The sequence below is a fragment of the Zingiber officinale genome, chromosome 8A (assembly GCF_018446385.1).
Source record: "Zingiber officinale cultivar Zhangliang chromosome 8A, Zo_v1.1, whole genome shotgun sequence".
Classification (NCBI taxonomy): domain Eukaryota; kingdom Viridiplantae; phylum Streptophyta; class Magnoliopsida; order Zingiberales; family Zingiberaceae; genus Zingiber; species Zingiber officinale.
In genome coordinates this window covers 29277231-29304788 of record NC_056000.1, presented here as the reverse complement: position 1 = coordinate 29304788, position 27558 = coordinate 29277231, and the positions used below count along the sequence as shown (strand labels likewise).

The 27558-nt window shown below is 35.6% G+C and overlaps 2 protein-coding genes across 5 annotated transcripts; both read left to right on the top strand.

The window, feature by feature from the left end:
* Window positions 1-5263: 5263 nt before the first annotated feature.
* LOC122008240 (protein NRT1/ PTR FAMILY 4.4-like) lies at window positions 5264-7529 on the top strand. Its single transcript, XM_042563901.1, has 5 exons — window positions 5264-5416; window positions 5502-5719; window positions 5825-6262; window positions 6347-6474; window positions 6546-7529. Exons 1-5 carry the CDS (start codon window positions 5299-5301, stop codon window positions 7297-7299), a joined length of 1656 nt encoding a protein of 551 aa, XP_042419835.1. The 5' UTR covers window positions 5264-5298; the 3' UTR covers window positions 7300-7529.
* Window positions 7530-9179: 1650 nt separating this feature from the next.
* Window positions 9180-27124, top strand: LOC122008238 (regulator of nonsense transcripts UPF3-like). Of its 4 annotated transcripts, none has more exons than XM_042563899.1 (12): window positions 9181-9562; window positions 10332-10438; window positions 13483-13578; window positions 13691-13789; window positions 13924-14003; window positions 16920-17030; window positions 23625-23775; window positions 25054-25124; window positions 25226-25886; window positions 25971-26092; window positions 26164-26217; window positions 26498-27124. In XM_042563899.1, the coding sequence occupies exons 1-11, from the start codon at window positions 9423-9425 to the stop codon at window positions 26200-26202; spliced, it is 1677 nt and encodes a 558-aa protein (XP_042419833.1). In that variant the 5' UTR covers window positions 9181-9422; the 3' UTR covers window positions 26203-26217; window positions 26498-27124. The 4 variants fall into 4 exon arrangements, with proteins under 4 accessions (XP_042419834.1, XP_042419833.1, XP_042419831.1 ...); XM_042563897.1 differs by having other exon boundaries at window positions 25199-25886; window positions 26307-27124; XM_042563898.1 differs by having other exon boundaries at window positions 9182-9562; window positions 25199-25886.
* The last annotated feature ends 434 nt before the right edge of the window (window positions 27125-27558 follow it).

Sequence of the window (27558 nt, the reverse complement as noted above, 5' to 3'; positions counted from 1 at the left end):
CACCCTCTCGCCTCTCTCTTGTGAGTGATGGAGAGGGGGTGTTAAATGAGTGTTATAACACCCATTTAACACCCCATTGTGGGTGCTCTTACATTGACTATCTCGACCATCTTCCCATAAAAATCAGGTGAAGTTTAGAAGATTTTGAGTTTCAATTCATACTCATTCCTTCTGCAAAATTAACATTATCTTCTTCTATCTACTACGTACTTTTGAAGCAAATCAAAGACTAAAGGAAGAAGAAGTAGAATAGTGAATGTGGTTTGAATGAAAAAGAGAAATTAAAGCTTTAACACAGAGAGGTATGAGTATAATAAATACTACATTACAAACCTGTTTCATGGAAGAAAGAACTGATGTGAAGCTCGTTCAAGAGGAAGAACACAAATTTACAGCAATAACAAACAGGGCAACAATCGCTAGAGCAGGGAAGAGGGAAGAGTCATCTCGCCGGAAGAAGGGAAGAGTCGGGACGTTCGGTGCAACATCGGGGGATCTCGCCGGAGGAGGGAGGGTGCCGAAATGAGGGAAGAGTCACTGGAAAGGAAGAGTCACGAAGGAGAGTGCATTGGGAGAAGAAAGGCACAGCATCAGGAGGGGCCAGGTTAGGGTTAATAAAGGGTATTAGCGACAAAGTATATATTTTTCATCGCCAATCTGAGTTTCGCGACAAAATCTGGGTATTTTGTCATTAATTATTTGCGATGTATTATAATTTTTTTTTCTCTAAACAAAGGTTTAGCGACGAAATAAATACTTTTTGTCGCAAAAATGTTAATGACGAATTAATTCCCCGCTAGATTCGTTGTTAATATACATACACACACATATATAAAATTGCGACCATACAATATTTAGCTATGAAATTTTATTTCATCGCTATTTTCCTCATTTTTTTTTTTGTAGTGTTAGTTGTACAAGTTTCATGTATATTTCATGTGTACAATTAAGGATGAATGACATCTTTTGGCATCGCAGGTTAGAACCTTGATTATATCTTACAAGAATCATAAGGTTAATTTGTTTATGTACACATAGCTATAAGTGATATGTTAAGATGTTGACTTAAGTTTTGTTTGTTATAAATATTAGACACATATACAATTAATATGTTACGATGATGGATTAAGTTTTGTTTATTGACACATATATGCAATTGATAAGTTAGATATAAATGTCATTTTTAATTTGTTTGTTTTCTGACGTAGGAGACGAAGAATAATGAAAGAAGGAGAAGAAAGTGTCTGCTAAGGTAGAAGAGGGCGATGATTTCTGTTTGTATCTTTCCATCCTTTTGATATCATTTGGTATGAGACTTGTTGAACTATGATATCTGTATATTTATGAATATGATGGGTTGTTGTATGCATATGACTTGTATGAATATATTTGTTTTGATTTATTTTTATATGATTTTATTTTGGAAATTTGAACTTGTATGAATATGATTTATTTGGATGAATTGTGTACATGAGATATGTTGTATTATTTAATTGTTGTATAGGATGTGTTAGAATGTTTATTGTTGTGTTTATAAAATGCATGTTTGAATATGATTTGTATACGATAAATAAAATGCACAAATGGGCAGGTTATGTGAAAAAAATTTACGTTTTGCCACAAATTTTGCAAAGAAACTTTTCTTCGCAAACTTATCATAATGTTATACTATGTATCGCAAATTTGTTATGAAATCCCTTTTTTGTCACAGATTTATAACAAAAATAAGTTTTTAGCACAAATTTGTAACAAAAAGGTTATTCGTTGCAAATTTGTAATGAAAATCTATTTTCGTCGTAAATCTGCGATGAAAAATGGATTCGTCGCAGATTTGCAACGAATAACCATTATTTCATATATTTGATACTTTTTCACGCAAATTTGCAACGACTATGACAATAAAAAATAATAATTTCGTCACATATTTTCTGAATCTACGACAAACCCTAAATCATGGTAGATATGCAACGAATCTTTATTCTTCGCAACTTTGCGACAACGAGTTTTCTTGTCACATATTCATGACGAATATCTCTTTTAGTTGCATATTTGAGATCATAAAATTCTACGACGAATTCTTTTTTATCGCAAATTTGCAACGATTTTTGCGTTGAAAAGAAATTTTGTCACATATTTTGAAACAAATATACATTATTTCGTCGTAAAATTTGGCGACGACTTATTTGTGACGAAAAGTTTTTGGTCGCAAATTCATTTTGCGATGATTTTTTTTAAAAAAAAAATCATCGCAAAATTCATTGCAAAATGTCCATTTTTTTTAGTGCTTGGAGTTTAGAGACTTTGTCAACATAAAAGACAGTCCGTCGATGATCCATCCGTCCAAGGGCGGAGCCAGGTTCAAGGCCACCCGGACTGTAGCCCATGTGGCAATAGCTGATTTACTGTAGCTTTAATGTGGTTTAATGTAGGAGAAATGAAAAAAAAGGGAGAGAAAAACATAAGCAACCCGGGGGACGGCATCGACATCGTCGCTCGTAGCCCACCATCCATGATCAGCCCGGATAGATCACCTTAGCTGGCTCTGTCATTGCATCCGTCGATGATCTTAAATAGGAACCTTGTTCATTCTTGGTGTATTCATTTTTGTTGACGCGCTAAACATGCAGGGAAAACAAGGTCTCTGGTTGAGTCAACTCCGAATTTCTTTGGTGAGACATTATAAGTGATTTTCAGGGTGTCATCTTAATTTATTCTCATTGTCCACTAAAGCACAACTTCAATAAGACAGATCAGTTGCATGTTTGGCTCCAGGACACTTGGCCACTTATTGCTTGCTTTAGCCTTTAGGTTACAAAACTCCAATGGCCCTTCTTTTTCTAAAGCCTACGTGGGAGCTGTTGTTCCACCTAGCGTTAGCATCTCAGTGACTAAGCACTCATTAGTACTGATGATGTGGTGGGAATGACAAACGCCATGTGGCAGGCTAGGACTTGAGCCAAGACTTAGTCAACGCATATCTAAGTCAACCCATATCCCGATCAGCCCAAGCGAGCTCAGGTCAAGACGTCCAACTCATAGTAAAACTCATGTCAAACAAGCCAGCACCGGTTGAGGTCAAAGGGAGGCGCAGACATCTTCTCAAGAAACACAAACAGCTGTTGTTAACAAAACAACAGCCTACAAAACTCCAATATATAGCCCTTCTTTTTTTAAAGCCTACGTGTGGGAGCTGTTGTTAACATCTGATCAGCTGATTAATCACTCATTAGTGAATATATAACCCCCTCGTTTAGCTCCTAACTTGGCTACTTCTACTGTTCCTGGTGGATGATCATGTCACGATGAAAACTTTAAGTGGACGATAATATATGGTGTTGAATTCCATGACACATTGATGCATGCTATATTCAGTGATCATTGGACTCATCGATCAAAACATCTTTGTCGAACGAGAATAAGAGGTTCCAAGGGGGTGCAAAACTTATCTTTTGTAGTTGATTCTAATTAATTACATTGAGGCAGCGACATTGCATGTACATAAAGTATGAAATCGTCCGATCGGTCTCCTAAAGATAACCGAACCAATTGGCTTCTAATTCCGACCATCCATGGTGACATGAGAAGCATGAAAATGGAGAAAAGTGGAGTTGGTCGGCATTATAGTGCATGTGTGGGTTTAATTCTAAGGTGGATGGAGATGATGCTGCCCCCCTCAAATCCTTTGAAACTAGGGCGTGCATGGCATCATCTAAAAGTCAAATAGGGGTTGATGGATGCATACAAAATCATGACTACTAATTAGAGGCCAATGCCAATGTAAATAAATGTGGTTACACTAGAAATAAAGTATTATTTTAATCAAGATTCGCCAACATAATAACCTTCAATATAATAATTTAGGGTCTAAAATATGGAATCAATTTCTTTGTCTTTAATTCTTTAATTCTATATTGGAGAAGGATTGCCAAAATACTAGGAAACACTTGAAACAAATAGAAATCTTAGTAGGAGATTGCTTGTGGAACTCATCGACATTCAGAAGAAAAAAAAAACGCATTTTACTTGATTGTGTGAGAAAGTTTCAATATTATTCATTTCATATACTTATTTTTCATAATTCTAAAAATATGTATTACATTTTTATTATATCTTTTTTTTCATATTTAAATTTTTGTTCTACCCATCTACAAATTTATTATTCTCACTTTATGGTTATGGAATTTATATATGTGGACATGAATATAATTAGAAGGCTTATGAGAATATATTAATTTTAGAATTTAGTGTTTATAGAGGGATATAATGGAAATGTGATATATAGTTACCAAATTATAAAAATTGAGTATATGAAAGGGGTAATACTCAAACTTTCTCACAAAAAAATTATGTTAAATTCTACTGTGGATTTTACACAATCCGACGGCGTCCATTGTGATCTCGATACTGAAGTCAAACGATCTGAGTCGTCCATGTTTCTCCCTTATCCACACTGGAATTTCGATGCACACGGATGGGACCCGTGAAATCTAGTAATTGACCAAAAATCTTGTGCGGAGTGGGCTGCCGCCTCTGGTTGACTTTTTGCCCGCATTTTGACGGCGGGGCCCGACTATTTTGCATGGCTAATCCATTTCCGTCGGCAGCACGTGCCTTGGAGAAGGCTCTTCCATCCACATTATTTTAGATCCATTTTTTTTTGTTGAAAAGATAATTTGTCACTTAAAAATATATTTTTGGTCATTATATGACATATGCTGAATTATATAGCAGTAAAAATAATAATCCTCGTTCCGGAGGCTCTTTCAAAACGACTCTATGTGATTTAGAACGGAGATAAATTATGAAAGATTTCTAATCTCGTCTCAAGATTTAGAACGAAGATAAATTATGACAGTCCATGACACACAGTTGTATATATTGTACGCATGTACATATCAAGATTTTGTCTGGAAAAAAAAAGTGTTTTTTGTCTGAAAGAATTAACAACTTTTTGCCCCCCGAAAACTTACACCACACGATGTTTAATTCCGTAGAACTAAATGACCAAGTAAGTCATTTCCAAGCAATTCCATGGCAGACCAGTTTTTGATGCTCTCCCCACTCTGCTCGCCCTAAAAGCTCAGCACAAGGACAAATCCAATTCCAACATTCAACCCCACTCACCAGTGTGTTTCCAATAGTCCATAACTCCCACGAACCACCACACTTCACCAACCATTAACTCTTCTTCTCCATAATCAATCAATCCACTTCCCATGCGCTATAAATAACTCACCAAATCGCCTTAAAATTCATCACCAACGATTGGCCCTGTTTGTGAGCTCTGAAAGAGATTTCATGGACATTGAAAGAAGGCAAAGTTTCACCGTGCTGAATGATGTCTCCCTTGATTGGAGAGGCAGACCCTGCAAGCCCAACAAGCACGGAGGCATGAGAGCTGCTGTCTTTGTTTTAGGTATCTAATTTCTTTCTATATTTATAGATCATTTTTCTGATTCAACAATCACTGCGATATCTGCTTGTGGTTATTGCTTATGCAGGGATTCAAGCGTTTGAGATCATGGCGATTGCAGCCGTCGGCAACAACCTCATAACTTATGTGTTCAACGACATGCATTATCCTCTCTCAAAGTCAGCAAACATAGTCACCAACTTCGTTGGGACTATCTTTATCCTGTCTCTGCTCGGAGGATTCCTCTCGGACTCTTATCTAGGGAGCTTCTTCACCATGCTGATATTCGGATTTATCGAACTCTCCGTGAGTTCTACTTTCTCCAAATTAAAGAGTGAAACTAATCTTTGAAACACAAACAGGTTTAAGTAATAAGTAAGCTCGCTCTGTACGTGTACGGTGATGTTTCAGGGATTCATACTGCTGTCGCTTCAAGCACATCTGCCGCAGCTGAGGCCGCCGCCGTGCGACATGCTGCAAAGAGAGCATTGCGCGGAGGCAGAAGGCTTGAAGGCCACCATCTTCTTTGTGGCTCTCTATTTAGTGGCGCTGGGGAGTGGATGCATGAAGCCTAACATGATAGCTCATGGAGCTGACCAGTTCAGCAGAGACGATCCGAACCAGTCCAAGAAGCTCTCCACATACTTCAACACTGCCTACTTCAGCTTCTGTGTGGGAGAACTGGTTGCGCTCACGGTTCTTGTTTGGGTCCAGACTCGGTCGGGCATGGACGTCGGGTTCGGTGTCTCAGCAGCTGCCATGGCCATGGCCCTCATGAGCTTGATCTCCGGTGTGTTGTTCTTCAGGAACAGGCCTTCACAGGGCAGCATCTTTACCCCTATAGCAAGAGTAAGATTCGCATTAATTTATTGTTTGGTACTAGATGGACCTCACTTCATAAATGAGAAATAAATGCATGTTTAATTTCTACAGGTCTTTGTGGCAGCATTTACAAAGAGAAAGCAGATTTGCCCTTCCAATTCTGAAGTGTATCAGTATCACCTTGGTGTCGCTGGAACTTCTCCAAATGTTCACAACCTCAGACACGCAGATAAATTCAGGTTGTAAAAACCATGCATGCATCCAATTAAACGATCTTCAATTCTTTGTTTTAATCTTTACATGATTTTAGGTTCTTGGAAAATGCCTGCATCAAATCTCAAGACGGGTCCAACAAAGTAGAGAGCCCATGGAGACTGTGCACCATGGCAGAAGTAGAGCAAGTGAAGGTGATTCTCTCAGTGATTCCGATCTTTGCCTGCACCATCATCTTCAACACCATCCTCGCCCAGCTCCAGACGTTCTCGGTCCAACAGGGAAGCTCCATGAACACTCAACTGGTCACCTTCAAGATCCCCCCAGCCTCACTGCAGGCCATCCCCTACATCATCCTCATCATCCTGGTTCCTCTCTACGAGACCTTCTTCGTCCCGATTTCCCGGAAACTCACCCGCGATCACGTAGGAATCACCCCCCTGCAGCGGATCGGCACCGGCCTCTTCACGGCCACCTTCTCCATGGTGGCGGCCGCCTTGGTCGAGAAGAAGAGGAGGGAATCAGAGGCGCCGACGCCCATCCTTTGGATCGCTCCGCAGTTCATAATTTTCGGGGTTTCGGAGATGTTTACGGCGGTGGGGCTGATCGAATTCTTCTACAAGCAGTCACTGGGAGGCATGCAAGCCTTTCTGACAGCCATGACCTACTGTTCGTACTCGTTTGGGTTTTTCCTAAGCTCGCTGCTCGTGTCGCTCGTGAACAAGATCACGTCGAGCTCAGGGAATGGAGGATGGCTGGGCGACAACGATCTCGACAAGGACAGATTGGATCTGTTCTACTGGCTGCTGGCTGTGCTTAGCTTGATCAATTTCTTCAACTATCTTTTTTGAGCCAGATGGCATTCGAAACCTTCATCAGGTGTTCCTGCGAGGGATGGCAACAGCAGTTGCTTGAAGCATAAGCATGGTGGAGCTGATCTGAACGTATTATGATTCAGCTTTGAAGTTTAGGTAGAATTAAGAACGAAGGATTCTTAGAGTATATATATATATATAACCTTTGTTCTGCTGCAAGGATGCTCGTCCGTTTCCCGATTATATGAAAAAAAAAGTTAAATTAACCGTGATTAAAACATAGAGGGAGTTTTTTTTTTATAGACATGAGCCCATCAAATTTTGATCTCTCCTATTGATTATAATAAATCTATCGTCCTTCTTTAATCAATTAAGACAACTAATCAATAATTTTAAGTTTTGAATTTCAATTATGAGGTATTATATAAAAATTTTTCTTTAATAAAAAGCGAGTCATGGAACTCTAGCAATTTAAATAAATAGTCCTTCATGAATATTTCTTAATTTATATTGATGGCTGAAATTTTTTTTTTTTATAAGATCGAACATCTTAATCAGTTAAAAAATTAAATATCCGATATTAACTAATAATAATAATAATTTACTTACCTTTTTATATATATATATATATATATATAAAAGGGGAGTATGACGTAATGATAAAATTGTTATCATGAATCCTGAAAATAATCTTATAAAAAAAAAAAAAGACGGTGTATAACGGGATCCACATGACGAAACTTATCTTAAAAATAATCCACGTCAACTGCTACGCTAGTCTTGGACGGACTACGTAGACAACTACACAAGCGGAGCGCTGCCATCAACCGACCACACGAGTAGGCCTTCCCACTGGAAATGACAGTTGTTGATTCATAACGTTGATTTTGTGATTGTTCGTCTGAATGGTTGGAAGTCAACACTTTGTAGAGCTAACTCAACCAAGTTCCTCTAGCTCATCTGGTTCTGATAGGCCGCGACCTGGCCGGATTTACTCGAGCGACATCCACGATAGTTGTATTTTCACATTAAAAAATCTTTCATAATTTATTTTATGGACAAAGTTGCTCCAAAATTAATTGGCAATCCACGGATATAATATAATGTAAAGCACGAATAATAAAGGAGTAGTGATTTAAATTTATCATGGAATGAATATATGTTAGGAATTTCTGACTGTATATAAGTTAGGGTTTGAATTTATCCAGAAAAAAATCATCTATCTTCAAATTAATTTACCAAGTATACACCTGAATTATTAAAAAAAAATAGAGTAATTCGGACTTCTCTAATTAATTTTAGTTAAAACTTCAATTATAAAGTGCTTAAATTTTTTATTAAAATTATGGTTCAACGATAAAATATTCAGGTTCTTATTCAGATATTCATGATTCAATCCTTAACTATATTAAATTTGTAAAAAAATATTCTCTAAATAAGACACACAATCAAAATATAATGGATTTTATGACCGCTCGCCACGAACACTTTCTAATTTATTCTGATAGTTAGTGAAAAAATTTTATAGGATCGGATCGGTCATCCAAGACTAGTCAACTAACTGGATTTATTATTTTTATTTTTTTAATTAAAATTACTCTAATAATATTTAGCTAATTCTAACTAAATTAAATTATTTTAAATAAAATTGAAATAATTTTAATTATTTGATTGTACGTGGAACAACTTATTGAAAGCTGTGCGACGGCCTTCCACTGATTTTGTGAGTATTGTTTTGAATATTTTTTTATTTCGTGCCAATTAGGTTTAATAGCAAATTTAGTTCCTTAATTTTCTTGTAAAAAAATTAGACTTTTTAAGAAAATAACATCAGAAGTCATAAGACGATCAATTACTTTTGTTTGCTCAAACTTTAACCAGAAAACTACATAATTTTTCATAAATAAATAATCTCCCTGTCTCGCACTCTTCTTAGCATCAAGTTTGTGCTCGCTGCATCTCGCCCCCGATTCGTGCTCTTTCCGCAATCCCAGTCTCGGATCGGAACCGTATTTCGCTGGCAAAAACCCTATGCCTTCAGGCGAGGAATTCATGTCCTCCCGATCTAGCCCTTCGAGGATTCCCGAGCGGGGATGGCGATCTTGAAGCGAGGGTGTCAATTTTCGGTCAAATTGTAAGGGGTTTCGAGAGTGGATTACATGAAAGATCTCTTTGGTCGGACGAAGGTTTCGGTGAGGCGCTTGCCGCCGTCTATGGTGCAGGCGGCGCTGGTGGATCAGATCGACAGCAAGTTCGCCGGCCGCTACGATTGGTTCTGCTTTCGCTCCGGGAAGAATAGGCAAGGGTTCTTCGTTTTCCCTTCTTTTTCTTTGATGTGCAGTGAATACATTTCGATTGTATGATGGTTAGATAGGGTCGTGCTTGGCACCATTTATCGCCCTAATAAAACTTGGCGATCTTGGTTACGTTGCACGCTGCGTGTGATTGGATTATGTGGCAATTAGAGGGCATTCGCTCTAACCTTGTGACCTTTCTCCTTAATTATGTTAGCTTATATGCATATAAATCTAATTACATTGGCTTGGAATTTATGATAATCCCTGTATCCATTCTTTGTAAAGAAGATAACTCACATTTAAGTGGGTTTTTACTGCTTGAAGTTGCAAAAGCACTGTATTATACAGTTCTCTTTTCTTCATTCGTCTGGGTATAGCTAAGACACCAAATTCTCAATTCTTATTTTCTTTTATTAGAGAATTTTATAGTTATAAACTTGTTTCTGTTGCATGACTATATTTTGGATGGTTATTTAAGTGCATCACCTGATTGACGCTACTTTTAAACATCCAAATACAAAATAGAAAACAATCATTATTATAATCTACTGCAGCTAAACTAATGATACATCAAGATTTGACACTTAAATACTTAATATATTCTAGTGTAATTGCATTTTGGTATATAAGTTGGTTCTTCTTCTCCTTCTCTCTCTCTCTCTCTCTCTCTCTCTCTCTCTGCCTATATATATATATATATATCTAACATGTTAGTGATAGTCCTAGTGGCTTATTTGGTGTTTGTCTTATGATATGCAATGTATTTTGCAGCCAAAAAGACCAGAGACATTCACGGGCATACATCAACTTTAAGAGACCGGAAGATGTAGTTGAGTTTGCTGAGTTCTTTGATGGACACATATTTGTCAATGAGAAGGGTAGTTTACTTCATTTCATGCTTGTTAATTCCTCTGTTTGACTTTTTTTTCCCTGTCACATAATCCCTTAAGCAAACTTGAAGTATTACTCCATGTTGGAGTTCCGATCTTCAGTCGGAACGATATAGTTTTGGTACTATGCAATGTTTATGAAGTGTGTAGAGATTGACTCGAAGTAGTTTTTGTCCTATGGTGATCTTCTACTTAACTTGTGTACCTTAAAATAAATATAAGCTAATAGCTAGAAAGCAAATCAAATAAAATTTTAGAGCGATAATTTACAAAATATTATAAACATCTCAACTAGTGATCACACTTTACTAATTCCAAAATGACTTTCATCCATTAAATGAGAACATTGATTCTTATAGTATCCTAGTGAGGTCAATCCTATATTTTTTTTTCCTAAAAAAAAAATCAAATAATGCTACTAAGATATCTCACTCATATTAAAATTGATTTTTCTACTTCTCTATCAATATATTTCAGTTACCCACAGAAAGTTGGACTTGAACTGAGGTACAATTGGAACTAGAACAGGCACGCATATACATGAATTGAGGTACAATTGGAACTAGAGCAGTCATGCATATAGGGTACAATATATTTTGGGTTTTCTATTTCTTTTCTGTTATTGTTGGTGCTTCCCCTTTTCCCTTTTCTCTCTTTTGATCTTAGTTTGGGATGGTATTGGATAGGACAAACTTTGTCTTGATTGGTAATACCAAAATTTGTCAATGTGGTACATTTGGAACTAGAACAGGCACACCTATAGGGTATAATGTATTTTGGATTTTCTATCTTCTCTTTTTTTTTTTTTTTTTTTTGTTATTGTTGGTGCTTCTTCTATTCCCTTCTCTCTCTTTTGACCTTAGTTTCTGATGGTATTGGATGAAACAAACTTTATCTTGATTGTTAATATTGAAATTGTGTCAACATGGTCCGCCTCAACTAGTAGTATTGAAATTGTGTCAGCATGGGTGACACTATGATATTTATTTGTGCTGACATATTAATGGTATTGATTAACAGCCAAAACTATCGACTACTGACTGGTACACTTGAAATCACCCATAAAATTAACTTGCAACATAACAATTATGTTTATAGTAGCATTGTGGATAACACCCTTGCTAGAAATAATAGGGACCCTAAGTTTGTAGTTGACAGACAATAAAAAGGAAGATCAAATGTTTGATATAAAACATGCTTTATTCCATTATTTTTAAACATTACATGTATACCTAACTCACATAACTTGGTATATAAGATGTTATGGATTGTGGGCAAGCCCATGCAACAAAGGAGAATCTGGAGCCCATCAAATACAAGAGATACATGTACGACATATTTAGAAAGAATGATGCATATCAAGAGAATTGATTCAGCCATAGTAATTGATGTTTATTTAAGTCGACTAGCTTTTATTTTCACTAGGGTTGAGTCTAGTATCTTTATTTTTAGTAAGAATAAAACCTTTCTTATTCTTCCTTTGTCGGGGAAGGAACGTCGATAGTTGTATTTAAATGAGTGGAATAATGCAATATAGATTACGACTGAGTTTACAAAAAAAGAAATCAACCCCCCTAGATCGAGAGGTTCTCTAATCCCAACGAGTCTCAAATTATCCCTATCACGATAGGCCGTCAATGTCGTAAAACCAAGAAACAAAGATTGATTCCATCGATTAGCCGATAAACTGTCCTATTACACGATCCATATCCAAGGGCTATAACATAAGACTCTTAAACTCATTACTGTTTATAGATAAACTCATTCTAATACGTTAGTCCACAATTTAAAATGCCAAGATGGTGGGCATGAGTGTAGTTTACCTCGCTCACCAATTAGCACGTGGAACATTCATATATCGTAGTATTGCAATTGATGGGCAAACATTACGACAATAGAAAAAGATCATGCCGGTGAGGTCACGCAAGTATATCGCATGCATGTTCTGACTTCCACGAAGCTAATTATGCTTGAGGTTTCTTCTGTTTGATAGGTTCACTTCCTAACACATTGATAATTTGTTTAATTATTATGCAGCTTTGTTATTTGAACATTCATGTTGGGCAGTTAGGAAAGTAAAGTTAATGAAAGAAAATTGAAAATGTTAAGAGGAATGTGTGGAGATTCTGGGGAAAAATAAACAAAATATTACTATCCTATAGCCTTTAGGTATAGCTCCATGAGATGATACAATTAGACAATTAGAGAGTATGTGAAGATGGTATAAGTTGTTCATGGACGACCATTATCTTTAGCGAGAAGAATTGAATTGATTAGAGTTGAAGCAGGAAAAGATAGAGACTTGAAGCCTGAAATGATAGAGGGAGACAAAAAGAAAACTAGTTATTGTAATTAAAAATGTGCTTTAAGAGATTGAATGGTTGTATTGAGGCCTTTTTTTATAGATATTTTTTTTGAAATTCTTATGAAAATTCTTTTCATTTTTTTGAAAATACAATTTAGATGTCGAAAATAAAAATACAATAAATTTTCATAATTGAATTTTTTTGATGCATTTAAAGTTATTAGAGGTGAATGATTGTGATATTTTCTTTTCAATTTTTAATGACTATTTTTTTCTGAGAAAAAATAATTTTCAATTGTTTAACAAGATCCTAAGGTCTTAGAGTTCATTTAGGAAATAACATCCATATATATAGACAACACCAAATAGTTGGGACTAAGCTTGATTTTGATGGTAATAGTGGTGACATCAATGCACTGCAGTGCACAACAGATACAGAAGTTCCAGATGTTATATGAACTTGAAGTTGAGCATATCCTCATGAAGCCATTTTTATCTCAACTATTTATTGAATCAGCATGGAGCTCAATGCAAGATTGTAGTGCATAATGTGCATTCAGTACAAGCAAATCCAATGACAAAATTGAACTATAGTTATTATATAGCTTTTTGTATGATGTATATTCATGGCAACGAACCACTTAAAATTTTAATTATTGTTTTTCACATTCTTTGTGATTAGGTTTTTGATTTTTGAATGATTTTTCTTGTGAAATATTTATGCCAGGAGTTCAGTTCAAGGTTCTTGTAGAGTATGCACCATCTCAACGAGTTCCGAAACCATGGTTAAAGAAAGATGGCTGTGAAGGAACTATATTGAAGGGTACATCTATTTCCAATTTTGTGAATAATGTCATTCTATACATGTTAGTATTATGTCAGCGCTTGTCAGCATTCTGTTACCATTAAGTAGCAGTTATTTGATGAACTCCTAGATCTCGAATACATGGAGTTTCTTGAGCTTATATCAAAGCCCGTGGAACGTCTTCCTAGTGCTGAAATTCAGCTGGAGAGGAAAGAGGCTGAAAGAGCTGGTCAGTGCTTAAATGTAGATGCAAATCAATACCACCCTAGTTAGATAGTGCTAAAAAGTGGATTATTGGTAAACATAATGGTGCTAAATTGAGAGAAATCATCATAACATGTTCCTTTTTTTCCCACTGCATAGGAGCTACTAAGGAAGTACCCATAGTAACACCATTGATGGATTTTGTTCGACGAAAAAGAGCAGCTAAACATGGTGTTCAGGTATCATATTATCTTATAATAATACTAATTTCTGTTGCTTATGGTGTTTAACATAGATCTTTGTCATTGTTGTTGGGAGTTTCAAATCAACAAGGGAACTCTTGAACTGTGTCATAGGCAAACTATGGACCCTTGGGCCGCTTGTCACCACCTATAGAGGTCGACTGGGAGTTTTTTTTTGGTTTTAGGTTGATTGGCCATTCAAACATTTATTAGGGTGCCATCTCACTTGATTGTTAGCCTGGTCTTGTTGACTTTTATGGATATTGGTTATGAGTGTGATTGTATTTGAGCTACATTGATTTGCTAACATGAGACATATACATCAGAACTATTTATTATGCTTGTTCGTCAATATAAAATGATTTGGTAAGTGATTTTTTCCTTGATACAATAAATTGTCTACTTCTTTCAGTGACCAATTATTTAGTTATTGTTGTTTACTGGCTTTTAGAAAAAATTAATCTGTTGCCATATCTGCCTTCTCTTAGACTCTATTTACCCACAGGATGGAATCATGAAGGATATGAGAGAAGGGAAAGGGGAGTAGGGAAAGGAGAAAAATATGAATGCTTGGGTAAGAGGAAGAGAGGGAAATGTGTTAGGAACATTTATTAGCGTGCCATCTCACTTGATTGTTAGCTGGGTTCTTGTTGACTTTTATGGATGTTGGTTATGAGTGTGATTGTATTTGAGCTACATTGATTTGCTAACATGAGACATATACATCGGAACTATTTATTATGCTTGTTCGTCAATATAAAATGATTTGGTAAGTGATTTTTTCCTTGATACAATAAATTGTGTTACTTTTTTCAGTGACCAATTATTTAGTTATTGTTGTCTACTGGCTTTTAGAAAAAAATAATCTGTTGCCATATCTGCCTTCTCTTAGACTCTATTCACCCACAGGATGGAATCATGAAGGATACGAGAGAAGGGAAAGGGGAGTAGGGAAAGGAGAAAAATATGATTGCTTGGGTAAGAGGAAGAGAGGGAAAAGTATTAGGAGCAGAAAAATTGAGGAAATCATCCTCTCTCCTTCCCTACTCTATGCCACATCTCATTTTCTTCTGCTGCCCTGACCTCCCGTGTGACCACTGCCCAACTTCTTCTGTCCTTAGACATGTGGATGGAGCTTGGATTCAATCTCCAGCCCACCTGTTGTTACATTCGCCTGATCTCTGCGGCCACTTCCACCCAATCTATGCCCCTACCTCAGATGCACTGGATGCAACTTGCGCTTGCATTGAACTCTTAGTTGACCTCCTTTGCTGCATCTACTCAGCTTTTGTTGTCACTGTCGCTTCCACTCTGTAGTAGTTGGTGAAAGAAGAATAACTATTGCATTATAATAAAAATCATCTTTACTTAAATAAGTATATATAGACTTATGCTAAAATCGTAAACGGATAAGGATTATGTGGAACTAAACCCACTACACTTAATACCTAATAAACCATTGTACCTTCAATACACTTGACCTTGCACACATCAGATGGATCTTGCATCAACATGGCACTGAGTTTGTAGGGTGTTGCAAGAGGAGCAGGAGGAGAGTAAGCATGTGAGCTCACTGTTAGAGAACCACAAGGAGAGCGTGCTTGAGTAAGATTATTTTGAGTATTTTTTTCCTCTTCAATTTTCTCCCACCTAATTAGGTGGAAGCAAAATTGGGCAATTGTTCTTCCTTGGAATAACTAAGGATCCCCTTCTCCCATGCTGTCTGCACAGTGAACAGAGGAGAAGGAACCTGGGCAGCCTCAGAGCCTGTGCCTTTTCATAGGAGTATACAGGTCGTTGGGACTTTTTGCTTGATTTTAGGTGTCAATATAGGCACTAGCATCCTAACTTCATTTTTTATGCGTAAATTTTATATAGTCATCTGCCTGAGCTCATCAAGGTCACAAAAGAAGAGTTGCTATAAATAATCAATTTCTCCACCTTAATCCACCTTCTTCAAGCTTTATGGCTGTCCAAAATTCCTTCTTAGAGTAGCATCGCCCAACCAATAATTGATTTGTTAGCTGAACAGTGTTGGTTCTCAATGCTTGTTATTGTACTAAAAGATACAAAAAACGTAGTTTATGTGAAGGCCATGACTTTCTTTTGCTAATCAACAATGCTGTTGACATTTATCTGAGTTTTTTATCAGAAGATGGATTTGATCAATGACAATATAATAAGATTAGTTGGTTTACATATGAATTAGTGTAACAACATTTTGATTCATATATGGAACAATTGTTATTTTCAAGTTGCCCTTTATAGTTATGGATTGATCATTGACATACATCTACCAAACTTCATTTGTCTTGCGCTATTCTATTACTTTGGTTTACCGCTCATTTTAAGAAGTCTTCCAATACATGATGAACTTGGGTAAGATTGTCTACATACACTCTTTCGGTCTCTAATTATTATTGAATAATGGATATGCCCATGTTATTCCATTGGTTTGCTTGAATTTTTTAAATTACCTGACAGTTTCTCTTTGTTGAATGTTGATGATGTCTAATTTTTTATTTTATTATTCCATTGGTTTACATATGAATTAGTGTAACAACATTTTGATTCATATATGGAACAATTGTTATTTTCAAGTTGCCCTTTATAGTTATGGATTGATCATTGACATACATCTACCAAACTTCATTTGTCTTGCGCTATTCTATTACTTTGGTTTACCGCTCATTTTAAGAAGTCTTCCAATACATGATGAACTTGGGTAAGATTGTCTACATACACTCTTTCGGTCTCTAATTATTATTGAATAATGGATATGCCCATGTTATTCCATTGGTTTGCTTGAATTTTTTAAATTACCTGACAGTTTCTCTTTGTTGAATGTTGATGATGTCTAATTTTTTATTTTATTATTGTTATAACAAGTTTAATGGTTCATATTTTTTGCAGAGATTATCTGGCAGCAGTAAAGTTCGTAAACGAACTCCAGGAGTTTCTTCTAGCTCTTCAAGACCTTCAGCTAAAAGAGGTTCTGAGAAGCGTAGAGTTGCGACTTCAACTGTAAGCGTTTGTATTTATAAATACTCAGTTTGAATACTTTTGCAGTTTCTTAATTTTTTGGACATGAATCTTCAATATCATTCTTTGAGATGCTTCTCTATTTCACTTTGTTTAATTGAAAAACTTTTGGTTGAATTTTTAGATGTTTCAGTTAATGTATTCTATATTTTTCAGATGTACACTGTTAATGAAATTATCAAATGTCTTAGGTTGTGTTTACTCGGAGGATAGGAAGTGATTGAGGAAGAGAAAAGCAATATAGTCCATGATGTTTTTTGGATAGAGATAGAAAAAGGTTGGACAATTGGGAAGTTTTCAATCTAACTTCACCTTTTCTTCTATGTTCACCTGATTTGATCAAAAAAAGGTGCAAGCTTTAAAAAGCTTATGGAAATGGTTTGTGATTGACTCATTACATATCACATCTATGTTATGTGGGGTATAAACATATAAAAGTTATTAACAATAACTAGCACACATATATAAAGTATATTTAGTACGCATCAAATTCATACTTGCATGAAGGAAAAAATATATATTAAACATCTAATTCAAAATGTTTGAAAAATAATAGTCAATATTAATTAGCAATGCAACATAGCTCATATATAGTAGTATGCATGTAATAAATACCTAAAGTGTTCATAACTTGCAAGATAAATGACTAAGGTAGCGCCTACAAATTAGAACCAAACAGTGTAGCTTAAAGTTTTGAGTCGATTTGGTTTTAATTGGTTCAAACGATCAGATGAGATTTTTTTTTTTTAACTGCACATGCATATTGCAGATGCCATATGCAGCTGTTATGTGAACCTCTTCAAATCCACTTAGTTGCATATACTGATTTTTTAGCAAGGACTTTTAGAACCATGATAATGCGAGGGCATCTCTCTTCATGCATATGTTTTTTCTCCCATTTTCTTCTATCCAACACCGCATTAGTATGTTTGGTGATGACCTATTGAAACACCTTGTGAAAGGGCCAATAATTATTAAAGAACTTCTAATGTGTCACCAGTTACCTGAAAATTGATGTAACATTCAACTGTTACTCGAACTCAGCGGATACTTCTCTTGTACTTGTGTTGACACGACATGACACGGGTATGAATATGAAAAAGGGTTTGGCTAGTCGGGTTTGTTTACGAGTGCAAGAGGAAGAAGAGGAGGCTTACCTACCTCATGGTGGCTTACGTCAACGAAGGAGGGGATCTCATTACGGTGGCATCGCATGTAGGAAAGGATGGGAGTTTGGATTAGGCAGTGTCATGCGGGGAGGTTGAATTGCTTGCTGGCATTGCTTGGAAAGGAAGAGGAAGACAACCACATCTTGGAAGGGGAGGTGACTTGTGCTGGGGTGAAGGCGGTGATCAGATGGTGAATTAGAGTCATAATAGTATGATAGTTATTATAACTTGTACCGTAGGTTATATAAGTTATATAATTTAGGGTGAATGACTAGCATAGCATATTTTATACCATAAGTTAGGGTTATATAAATTATATTAACGGTCTATGGACCATATATACACAGTTTAAGAAATCTTATTTGTTTCATGTGGAGCAACTGCTTTAGGCTGAATCTGAATTGAAATACTAAGACAGTTTATTTGGTAGCTTGTAATTTGTAAGCATCAATTTAAACACCCTCAATTATCTCGCAAGAGATGCACTTGAGAGACTGCATGGGCCTTCACATACCACATATTCCTTAGTGGATTGTCTGCATATCATCTGTGTACACTTTTCAAATTCTTGATTTTACATAATTATGGGTTGCCAACATTATGATCGAACGCTTAGGACTTATAATTGTGTAGCTTAAATTAACTTAGAGGATCCAAATCCTAGTTAGGATTGGAATTAGGCTGGGATCCTTCGAACTTGCTTTGTGATTTTAACCCCTTGTTCCTAGACAGAATGCCAATCTCGGAAAATTTTCATTAACATAGACAATTTGGAGGATTGTGTTCACTGTAAGCATATTATTGTATTCACACTAATAAGTAAAATTCTTTTTAATTTTATTAGTATCATCATCTTAAAACTCCGCCCACGGATAAAGGAGGGTTGCGTTAGGTTGCCAGCCAGCCTTAAAACTATAACAAATGTTCAATGAATAGATCCATTAAACTATTGTGCTAATGCTAGGTCCTTCCTGGAAGGAACATGTTGCAGGATCCGACTGTAACGTCTCAGCAAGAACTGCTACATCTTAAAAACTCGGGTGTAGTGCTAAATATATAAGAGTTTGCGTTGCAAGGTCCATCTATAACGTATTGACAAGGATCACTACATTTCTATGAGAACTTGGGCCTAGTGTTAAATAGGCAAGAGTTCTCATACCATAGGTTGGATAAGAATAAATATGATAGGAAAACTAATAGTTTAAGATTTAGAACATGGAACATAGGAACCTTCACCAGTAAATCAATGGAGGTAGTAGATATGATGATTAGGAGAAAAATTAATATTTTTTGTGTACAAGAGACAAAATGAGTAGGTGAGAAGGCAAAGATGATAGAAAATTCGGGTTTAAGTTATGGTATACAAGAAAGAGTAAAACAAGAAATGGAATGAGTATTGTTATAAATAATTCGTTAAAAGATGAAGTTGCAGGAATAGTTGGAAAAGGGGATTGAATTATAACCCTTAAGGTAATAGTAGAGAAAAAAACTATGAACATAATTAGCGTATATGCACCGCAAGTTGGATTAGATAAAGCTACCAAATCAAGGTTTTGGGACGACTTAGATGAAGTATTATAAAATATTCTGCCAAATGAAATGATTTTAATAGGAGGTGATCTAAATGCGTATGTCGGAGTGAAAAATGAGAGATATGAGAGAGTACATGGGGGTTATGAGTTTGGAACGAGAAATGAAGAAGGGAAAACTATATTCGATTGTGCCATAGCATATGACCTTATATTAGCTAATACATATTTTTTAAGAAAAGAGAAGAATACTTGGTTACATTCAAAAGTGGGAATAATAAATCGCAAATTGACTTTCTTATGATTAAGAAGAAGGATAAAAAAATCTATAAAAATTGCAAGGTCATCCCTGGAGAAAGCTTAACTACCCAACATAGATTAGTAGTGTTGGATATACAGCTTAAGCATAATATCAATAGAAAGAAAATATATACGATTCCTAGAATTAAGTGGTGGAAGTTAAAGGATGGGAAATAAAATATATTTAAGGAGAAGGTCCGAGTACAAGTATCAGGTGAAATATATGATGACTCTAATACGATAGATAAGATGGTATCAAAGTTGAAAATAGTAGCTAAGAGTGTACTCGGTAAGTCAAAGGTACATGCACTACTAAATAAGGAATCTTGGTGGTGGAATAAGAAAGTACAAGAGAAAGTGAAGAAAAAATGAACAGCTTATAAGGAATTATATATTTATAATAACGAGAAAAATTTTAAAAAATATACAATAGTCCAGAAAGAGACTAAGAAAATAGTGAATAAAGCAAAGAATGAACTTTTGAACAATTATATCAAAACTTGGATACAAAAGAAAGGGAAAGAGACATTTATACAATAACTAAATGAGAGAAATGAAGACGAGATTTTATTAAAATAAATTGTATCAAAGATGAATGTAATAGGGTACTAGTAAACGATTGAGAAATAAAAGGCGGTGGTAGAGGTATTTTCATCAATTTTTTAATGAAGGTTTTGATGACCAACTTAACTTAGGTAATTTAAGTAGGTCAATTGAGTATAGAAATTTAAATTTTTGTTGTATAATTCAAACTTCAGAAGTAGGACAAACTTTAAATAGGATGTACAATAGAAAAGTCGTTGGACCAGATAATATTCCGATAGAGATATGGAAGTGCCTAGGAAAACAATGTATTGAATAATTTACAAAATTATTTAACATGATATTGAAAATGAAAAAAAATGCCCAATCAATGGAGGGTAAATACTCTAGTTCCCTTATATAAGAATAAGGGAGACATACAAAATTATGCAAATTATGGGGGTATTAAACTATTAAATCATACCATGGAACTTTGGAGAAAAATAACAGAAAAAAGATTAAGGAAGGAGACAACGATGACCGAAAATCAATTTAGGTTCATGCTTGGAAGGTCGACAATAGAAGCTATATATCTTATTAGACAACTAATTGAAAAATATCGGGAGAAAAAAATAAGATCTACACATGATATTCATTATTGACTTAAAAAAAGTTCCAAGTGAAATTATATGAACATTCTAGAAAAGAGATTTGTTAGCATAACATATATTGAACTAATTAAGGATATGCACGAGGATATAACGACCAGAGTAAAGATTTCAGGCGAAATAATTGAAGCATTTCCAACAAATATAGGGTCACATCAAGGATCAACTCTAAGTTCCTATCTTTTTATACTAATTATGTACGAACTCACTAGACACATTCAAGACACGGTACGTGTATGCTGTTTGTAGATGATATTATTTTGGTAGATGAAGCACGTGAAAGAGTAAATGCTAAAGCAGGAAACACTATAAGAGAAAGGTTTGTGGCTTAATAAAATAAAAATAGAATATATGAAATTTAAGTTTAACAATATTAAACGTAATGAGACAATTGTTAAGATAGGAGATGATGAATTATCTGGAACCAAGAGCTTTAAATATTTATGATCATTGTTGCAAAACGATAGGGGGATTGAGAGAGATGTCTTATATAAAATACAAGGAAGATGGTTGAAATGAAGAAGAGCGTTGGGTCTTTTATATGACCGTAAAGTATCTCTAAAACTTAAAAGAAAAGTTTTACAAAATTATAGTTAAACCTGCTATGTTATATAAAGCTAAATATTGAGCTCTGACTCGAGCACATGAGCAAAAGATGAGAGTTGCAGAGATGAGGATGTTAAGGTGGATGTGTAGACATACGAGGACGGACAAAATAAGAAATGAGAGTATTAGAGAAAAAGTTGGAGTTGCATTTATTGAGAAAAAATTTTGAGAGACATGTTTAAGATAGTACAGGCATGCACGATCAATAAATGCTTCAGTTAGATGATATGAAATTATGACAAACACAAATATCAAACGACAAAAAGGAAGATCAAGAAAAAAAATACTTGGTTAGCAACAATAAAACAAGATAAAATTTATTTCAGTATAAATGATGATATAGTTGGAGATGGAGATCAATGACGTAAAAGGATCCATATAACCGATCCCATCTAGTGGGATAAGACTTGGTTGTTGTTATATCAACCATCTTAATCTTATAAAAGTTAATACTTGCAATATGAAAATTCTACGCCTTAACAATTATATTTTAATGTAAGAGAAGAGAAATAATGGAAAGAATTAAAAATGATAAAATTATCCTCTTCTTCCTAAATTGTTCTACCAAATAGACCTCCGCAGATGGTCATCAAAAATACAGTTACATTCTCCAGTGAAGCCTCTTCTGCCCCTCCCATCTTCTCCCAAACTGAACTAGAACAGAGTTCTCTGATGATGACAAATTCAACCGTGGTGGGTTCTGAAGCATATGTCTGAGGAGAAAATGATGTTCTGGACATGAAAATGGTGTTGACGGCTGCAAAAATATTAGCAGCGAAGTCAATCTTTCTCACCTCTGCTTGATTCATGCTCCCCATGGTACTTGATCATTATCTGCCGATAAGAGAGGAAGACATAGGCACTGGATCAACCTTTTCTGTCATCGATTGAGAGAGGGAGACAAGGGCTGACCCACCCAATTTGGTTGATTGTGAAGATGAAGGCACTCGATTGTCGACACCATTAAGAGCAGAAGGACAAAGGTGTTCAATCCCGCTTGATCGATGGGCACCCTGGTGATGCCTTCATTGATGTTTGAGATTTGACACTGTCAAGAGAGGATGACAAGTGCAACAAGGACATTTTACATCCTATATTTGGAAACACCCAGCTACACCCAGTTTTAGGCAGAAGGTTTTTCAGCCAAAACTCCATTCACATAAATTGTTTTGATTCCTTTCCTCCCCGATTTCTTGCAAGTAACCAAAGGAAAAGTAATAAAATTTGCATTGGTTCTTGTATCTTTCTGTGGAAGTAAACAGACAATAAATAAAAACTGTGATCTGTTGAAAGATAGTATTAGACAACAAGCCATTTTTTTTCTTCAATTTAAGCTAGGTTGTCCTTTTTGAGAAAAAGTCCTTAAATGGAAAACGTGCTCTGTTGAAAGATAGTGTTAGATTACAAGACAAATATCATTGATGGGCTTTTAAACATATTTGTACTTGATCCATAAGGAACCGTGTTACTTCATAATTTCACAGACAATAATGCTATCATATACTGTGCTGTCATATTGGTCAAAAAGTTACTTCTTCAATTATAGGTATTTCACTCAATAGGTGCATGCTTCGTACCAGTGTGTTTTCTTCTTGATACTACCACCTGTAACATAAGTATGTCTTCTGCTTGATGGGTTGCCATCTTTTCTGTTTATTGCATGTATTTTGTTTGAGTATTACCTTTATCTTTTACTCAAGGATTTTCTGGATATCCATCAGTATCCTTAATCATCCAACTTGTTCCATTCCTCATTATGAATTTTTTCATACTTCCATTTAGGTTGTGCTTAGGGATGGCATGAAAAAGAGGGCTTCTAAAGACAAACCAACCTACTTATTAATGTCGAGGAAGGAAGACAATCAGTCTGCTGTGGGCAAATCTATTTCTGTGCTTTCTACAATGGAAAAGGAAACACAAGAAATTGAATTTGGTATGCTTCCTTGAACATCTTGTTTTATGGGGTTTTGGTTGCTGGCTACAGATCTGCGATTAATTGGATCAGACATATCCCTCATTCTATTATCCAGTTATTAGCTCTACTAGTTGGCCCCAAATAGTCAGTACATCAGAGCTTGTCGTGACTGATCTCTTTTCATTACACTAGACATGCACCTGCACATGCCATGCACACATGCTGACATGCACAAACGCAGATGCATGTTCCCATGCCCATGCACACGCACATCCATGCACACAAACACACACACACCCACATGCACACACACACTTGCATGCATGTTTTCATGCACATAGACATTCACACGTGTGTGTAAACATACACATGCATGCGTGAATACACGCATTCACATGTCAGTTCCTCATAAAGGATTTAGTTGATTGATTATTTCTAGCTCTAGCTTTAACTGATTTTCTGTTGAGATTTGAAATGTATGTTTTATTGTTAGTTAATATTTGGCTGCTTGTACTTTTCGAACTTCTATGTGGTAAATCTCTTGTAATGGATGCTTGATGGACTCCTAAGGTGGTTGCCAAACACATGTTTTATGGTTAAGTTCATGTCCATTACAGTGCATTTGCTGCCAGTTTTGTGAAATATTATAGGATTTCAAGTATATAGTTTAGGAATGACATATTTCATGTTTGGTTCAAAATTGATGGAAATCTATGTAGGAAATAGCTTTACTATGAGAATAATTCTAATCCTTGTATGATGATAATGATTAAATGATGTTTCAGTTGAAACACCTTCAACAATAATGGAATTAGTATATTCTTTGTAGAAAGGGTAAATTACTAGGTACATTTTGTAATACTAAAATTTTAGGTCGTGAAGAAAATAGTAAACTTTCTGGATAAAATGAAGTTTTCCTTGCTAAATTTTCTATCAGCACCTAATATTACTAGCGATGTAAGCCTTGTGTTGAATTGTCAAATATGGATTATGAAGACGAGTGAATTATTCTCTCTCTTTTTTTTTTTAATGTTTTGGGCTTTCTTTTTAATTGTCATGAATTACTAAGCACTATAATGTAGATATTTTTTTTCATAAAACGGATTGCATGCTCATCAACTATCACAGTACTATTAAGCTCGGGGGAGAATTCATGAACATCTTTTGGTTGATCTACTAGATCAACCCATTAAATATGTGGCTTATATCACTCTCTATATATGTGCATGTGTAGCAACATAGTATGAGTTGGCTTTGTTTTGTTACTCGGCAATTAAATTGTTGGATTTGCTGTAGATCCAGGAGTTGTTGGATCTGAAAATGACAGACTTGTGCTTCTGAAAGTGAAGGAGAAAGAATCTTCTGATGTATGCTTGATGATGATGAATTTTTGTAATTTTAATCTTTATTTTTTATGACAGTTGATTTGTACATTGGTCAGGCTTCTAAAGTTTTGTCATCACACCAGATTGTGACATCTTCAGTAAGAAGTTCACCAATTTCAACATCTAGGAAGAACCATGCAAGTGGAAAGATCATTAGAAGCATACTCAGAAAGGAAGGTCGCATGGATCAATCATATATAAGTACAACCCACACTGAGCAGCTAAAGGATATGGCAAAAGTGGAGTACAAGCATCCACCACGATCTCCTAGTGCAGACTTGAACTCAAAAGATCTCACACACTATAGTTTTTCATTCACATCTTTTTCTGATGGCGATGATAATAAATATACAGATGATGTGTCTGTCATAGACAATAAACATGGTTCTGTATCAATTAGCAAAAAGCATGACAGGCGAACTAGGAATAAGGAAATGCCTGATCATGGTGTTTGGGCTCCTCTTCATCATCCAGTCAGATCTCAATCCAATGATGGAATTCCTTCATCTTCTGAAGATGCTCAGGGTTTAGCAAATTCTTTCAAAAGCTTCTTTTCTCAACGGGCATCAAGGAAAATTGAAGAGATAGCCATTCAAAATGCTTGCATTGGACAAAGCAACAATTTGGCTTTCTATGAAACATCACTTGGTCATGGAGAAAGAAAAACTAATGTGTCTTCTGCAAGAAGTGAAGGTATGAAGGTCCATGGAGGTGGACGAGTTGACTATTCCTCAGCGGAAAATGGTGAACCCTTGCTATACATGTAGGCCAATTGTATATCTGTTTTCTTTCGTTATGTGATGGATGATTGTCTGTTGATTTAATCAGGTTCTCATAGGCATGCTGGTCATCGTGGATCAGTATGTCGTCAAAAGGATGTGATTACCTCTCTGAATCTTTCAAAAGGCAAGAGTTCCAAGAGAGGTTCTACTGTCTATAGTTCCCATGAGGTAAGATTACTGAAACAATGATAATGTACTCAGCGTCCTCAATGTTATACTTATTCCCAAATAACACGCAGAGACAAGTATGGGTTCAGAAGTCAGGCTTCGGCTCCTGAATTTTGTACTGACCGGTAAGCTTTCTCCAGAAGTTTGTAATTTCTTTTTTTCATTTGTGTTTGTACTGCTTCAGTATCAAGTGATTATTGCAATTCAACTCCAGCTGAAATTTGACTAATCAGAGAGACATGTCACTAATAGGAAATACACAGCCATCCTTTATGATCATATGTTCCAAGCACCATATTCCTATAATGAAACTTTGAACTCGTGCAGTCAACCATTGCCTTCTTCAACACTTCATGCTCGCTTTCTCAAGATCTCACCTCTACCTTTATGATCATATGTTTGTAGATTTGTCCAATTGTGGAAGTGTTTGGCTTGGAGCCATTTTTTGAGTTCTTGGTTACGTGAAGTGCATAGTGCAATGCCTCTCTGGGTAAATTCTACTCGAATTATGCTATTACTGAATTGCTCCCCAAGTACAGCTATAACTCCAGTTGAATGAAGAAAGCACAGACTAAACTAGTTAACAGGTGAAATAAATTTGCTTTTCTGCAAGTTGCTGTGAAGCATGATCTACTTGAATGGAAGCTTAAGTTTGTCAAGGATGGTGATTGTAGTTGGCCTGGAAGGTGAGGCCATTCTCCCACAGCATCAAACAATGTTTGGCTAAGATATTTTTGACGTATTATAGCACAGTATCCCCTCGAGTAGCTTATGTAGAAGAGCTAAGAGCCTTTTTGGAGCTAGTCTCTTAGTAGAAAGGTGTAAATAATACTGTGCCCATTGTTTATAGGTTTATATATGACCGTGATGCTTCTCTGAACTGCTTTTGGTTTTGCCATTAGTAGCTTTAGTGAGGAGATTGCAGGTTGAGAAAGTCAAGCCAAGTGAAAAGTCTTCTGTGCAATTAACCCCTTGTTTTATTTTGAATCTTTTAGCTCTATAATTTAAACTATTTTAGGGTCTTATTCTAAATCTGGTGTAATAAGTTGTAGGTTGTTTAAAAGAATAGCTAAGAGAAGCCTAAACAACCATTTAGAAATAATCACAATTGATTAAAGCTTATCATTGACATTTTTTTTTTAAAAAAAGGTATTTTTGGTTCCTAAGGCAGTTCAAGTCATATGGATATGGAACTTGTCATGCATGCAATTTTACAACAACATTCACCATAAATATCTATTTTTAAAATTTTAAAATTAGAAAATAGAATTTTTTGCGAACCAAAATCTGTCTCACTTGCTCTCTAATTCAACAGCTAAAAAAAACTATAGAAATGGACAACATATAATTGAGGTCCAAAAACTACAAATAAAATGACTGGAAAATCACCCATTACTTCTTATCTTGACAGATAATATCGTCAAGCTTTATCTGATTATTTTTTTTAAACAAAAAAATTTAAAACT